The following is a 2871-nucleotide window of genomic DNA, read 5'->3' on the forward strand; positions in this document are numbered from 1 at the left end:
TCGTGAAACTTGAGGACGACGTCTCTAACAAGGAAACATGAGTCTGCTGTCTTCTTCCATCGGCAACGTTCGCTGCCTCGCGGACGAGGAGGCCGATCACAATATGCTTCAGGGTAAATGTCGCCATGGCATTTTTCTCGATAGATTAATTTCAGGTTCACGCTCAAGGTCGGTGCAGCTGCAACCGCGGATTTGTTCTCGTAATTGTCGAACGAATCGCATTGGCTAACGTTCGAGACGCGATCGATCGCGTTCCTTGTGTATTTATATCGTATCAAGCTTCCATTGTTTGTTTTCGTTTGAAAGCAAGGTATAAATCGATCTTTCAAAACAAGCGATTGCTATTCTTTTTAACTAATACCTTACGAACGACTTCGACGCTCCAAAGTGATGACTCATCGACACGGCTCATGAATCTAATAGTTACTGCAGCTGCATCGAAACCTTAAGTGTTGCATATTGCGCTACATGTCCTTCTTTTAATTTTAATATAATTAATATCGCAATATTTCGATTATTCGTAAATATCATGGGAAAATTTCAAATAAAATTCAATATTTTGAAAATATTCAATTTTTTTTTAAACGTTTCTAATACGTCACGTATGATAACAAAATTATCGTATATCAACTACTTATAATTGGCTATTCAACCTTTGAACAGTTGCGTGGTATAAATTGTATACGAACTAGCGTGATATATTCGTTTATGGATAATAATAATAAGCTAATTTTTAATAAATAATATCGCTATCGCAAAGATACGTATAATAAAAATATCGAAAATTTGCGATTACAACATTTCTACGAATGAAAAGAATTAATTTTTTCTCGCATTTGTGAATTATTATGAAATAAAGTATTTTAATTAAGACAGGTCAAAGTCTACGCGTTAAAAAAAATATTAGTAACGAATATTTAATAAACATTTTTTTTAATCGAATGTAATATCAAAATTACTATTTATTACTTAATATTAAAATTATATTATGTTTCATAAAATGTTAAACACAATTTTTCTTCTATTAAAGAAACAAACAATATTACAAACAAAATTTAATTTACAAAATAAAACAAAACGAAAAATTCATAATTAGTTATTAATTGTAAAAAAAACAATATTTTTTTCCATTATATGATATTTTTTATAATATTCAATTTAAAATATTATTTCGCAACAAAGGTCGTAACTTTTTATATCTTTAAATGGTTTAAAGTAATTTACGATATCGTTGTATTATTTTCGTTACATTTTCATAGAAGAGAATTTTTCACAATGCAATCTGGAATTTAATTACCGCTCGAATTTAATTTCTTTCTTTTTTTTAAATTTTCTTTTTATTCTTTCGATATAACTGTCTCGTTGTAGAATATAACAAGCAAGCTAAAATAAATAAAAGCATTGCGTGGTTTATGCAAATAAATTGTACCATTACCGGTCACGTTTTGCTGTTTCCTTTTAAGATGTGGCATACCTAACGTCACTTCGCGTTCAAGGGAAGTGGCTGTGCATATTTATGATTTTTCCTTCGGGCCGTTGGCATACCTTTAGACAATTTTTAATAGAAAAATGAAAGTATGCGAAATAATGGATACATTCTATGTTTAGTACTTGGGATAAACAACTTTGTACAGTTATTTATTCCAAATCGATATAAATAATAATAGATTACGTTCTCTAAAGAAAAAATTAACACCATTGTAAATAAATATAATCAATATAATAATTAAATAATATATAATTAAATAATTAAAATAATATAATATATTTCTCGTTATCTTGTCAATCCTTGAAAACAAATTATCTTTGATCGATTACCGTTTTAACGTCGACGTGACGTTATTTAATTTTACATTTGACAGATTAATTCAACTGTTGATATAAAATAAAAACACAGACACGTATTATTTATTCGATTTTAAGCGTAAATAAATTCGAAAAATGAAAATTTCTATCTCAAATTAAATATACAATTGTTTTTAATTGTAATAAGAAAGTACAATTAAACTTAAGATCGATAAATTTTCGTTCGTTAAAGTGATTCGTTTGTTCATGCATTCTCCGCGCAAAAGCTTCTTATAATAATTATAATTTCGTAATACGCTGTTAACAAAAATTTTAAACTTCGATTGAAAATTAACGACTATAATTTACAAAATATAAGATTTATCTCATATATGGAAGATTAGAAAAAGTGATTGCTCGCCCAAATAGTTATTCGGAAGGGAGAAAGGAAATGAAACTTTCTCGAGAGAACACGACGTATAATCAAAATATTATACATGCTTGTTTTCCAACCGCAGTGCACCAGTAACGCAATCTCTCATATATTGACATCTAGCTACATTTTACCCGCTTGCCAACACGAACGTCTTCTAAAGACGCGCGTGTAAGTATATACGTATACACGTATCTTATCTTTTCCACACTCGGACGAGGTTTGTGTTGAACGCGTCACGGTTTCGCTGAATATAGCGTCTCATTGTAGCCGGAGTGTGACAGTAGAGCCGGCTTAAAAGCATTTTCTGCGCGAGTCGTGTTCCAGGGGCTTTTGTTACACGATACTATGCGAATTACATAGTTACAACCAGTTTTTACACGGAGATGAGCAAGCATTAAGGGGAAAGGATATTTTTCCATTTTATTGAAAAACGTCGTCTTAGATATCCTCGAATCGTTATAATTCGTTATAATAGTGCGAATTTAATCAATTTGAAATGATTTATTCTCTAGAAAGCTAACCAGCGATAATTTGATTCCGTATAGACATTTTACTATTTTTTTTTTTTTTTCATACGGAAACGACGCCGTAAAACGTTGATTATTTGTCATTACGAAAAGTTATTAACGGAGAAAAAAAAAAAAAAAAAA

The 2871-nt window shown here is 30.1% G+C and overlaps 1 protein-coding gene across 2 annotated transcripts in view; it reads left to right on the plus strand.

Moving 5' to 3' along the window:
- LOC102673060 (cerebellar degeneration-related protein 2-like) overlaps nucleotides 1–2871 on the plus strand; it is a 50903-nt gene that overhangs the window by 9584 nt on the left and 38448 nt on the right. The window contains exon 2 of one of the 2 annotated variants that reach the window (XM_006614808.2): nucleotides 1–113. This exon is cut by the window's left edge and continues 2 nt beyond it. The exons of the other annotated variant lie outside the window; for it this stretch is intronic. Within the exon in view, the coding sequence (XP_006614871.1) occupies nucleotides 38–113 (76 nt within the window). The 5' untranslated portion in view covers nucleotides 1–37. The remainder of the gene's footprint in view (nucleotides 114–2871) is intronic. 2 annotated transcript variants of the gene reach the window in all.

The sequence above is a fragment of the Apis dorsata genome, unplaced genomic scaffold, assembly GCF_000469605.1.
Source record: "Apis dorsata unplaced genomic scaffold, Apis dorsata 1.3 scaffold_198, whole genome shotgun sequence".
Taxonomy (NCBI): domain Eukaryota; kingdom Metazoa; phylum Arthropoda; class Insecta; order Hymenoptera; family Apidae; genus Apis; species Apis dorsata.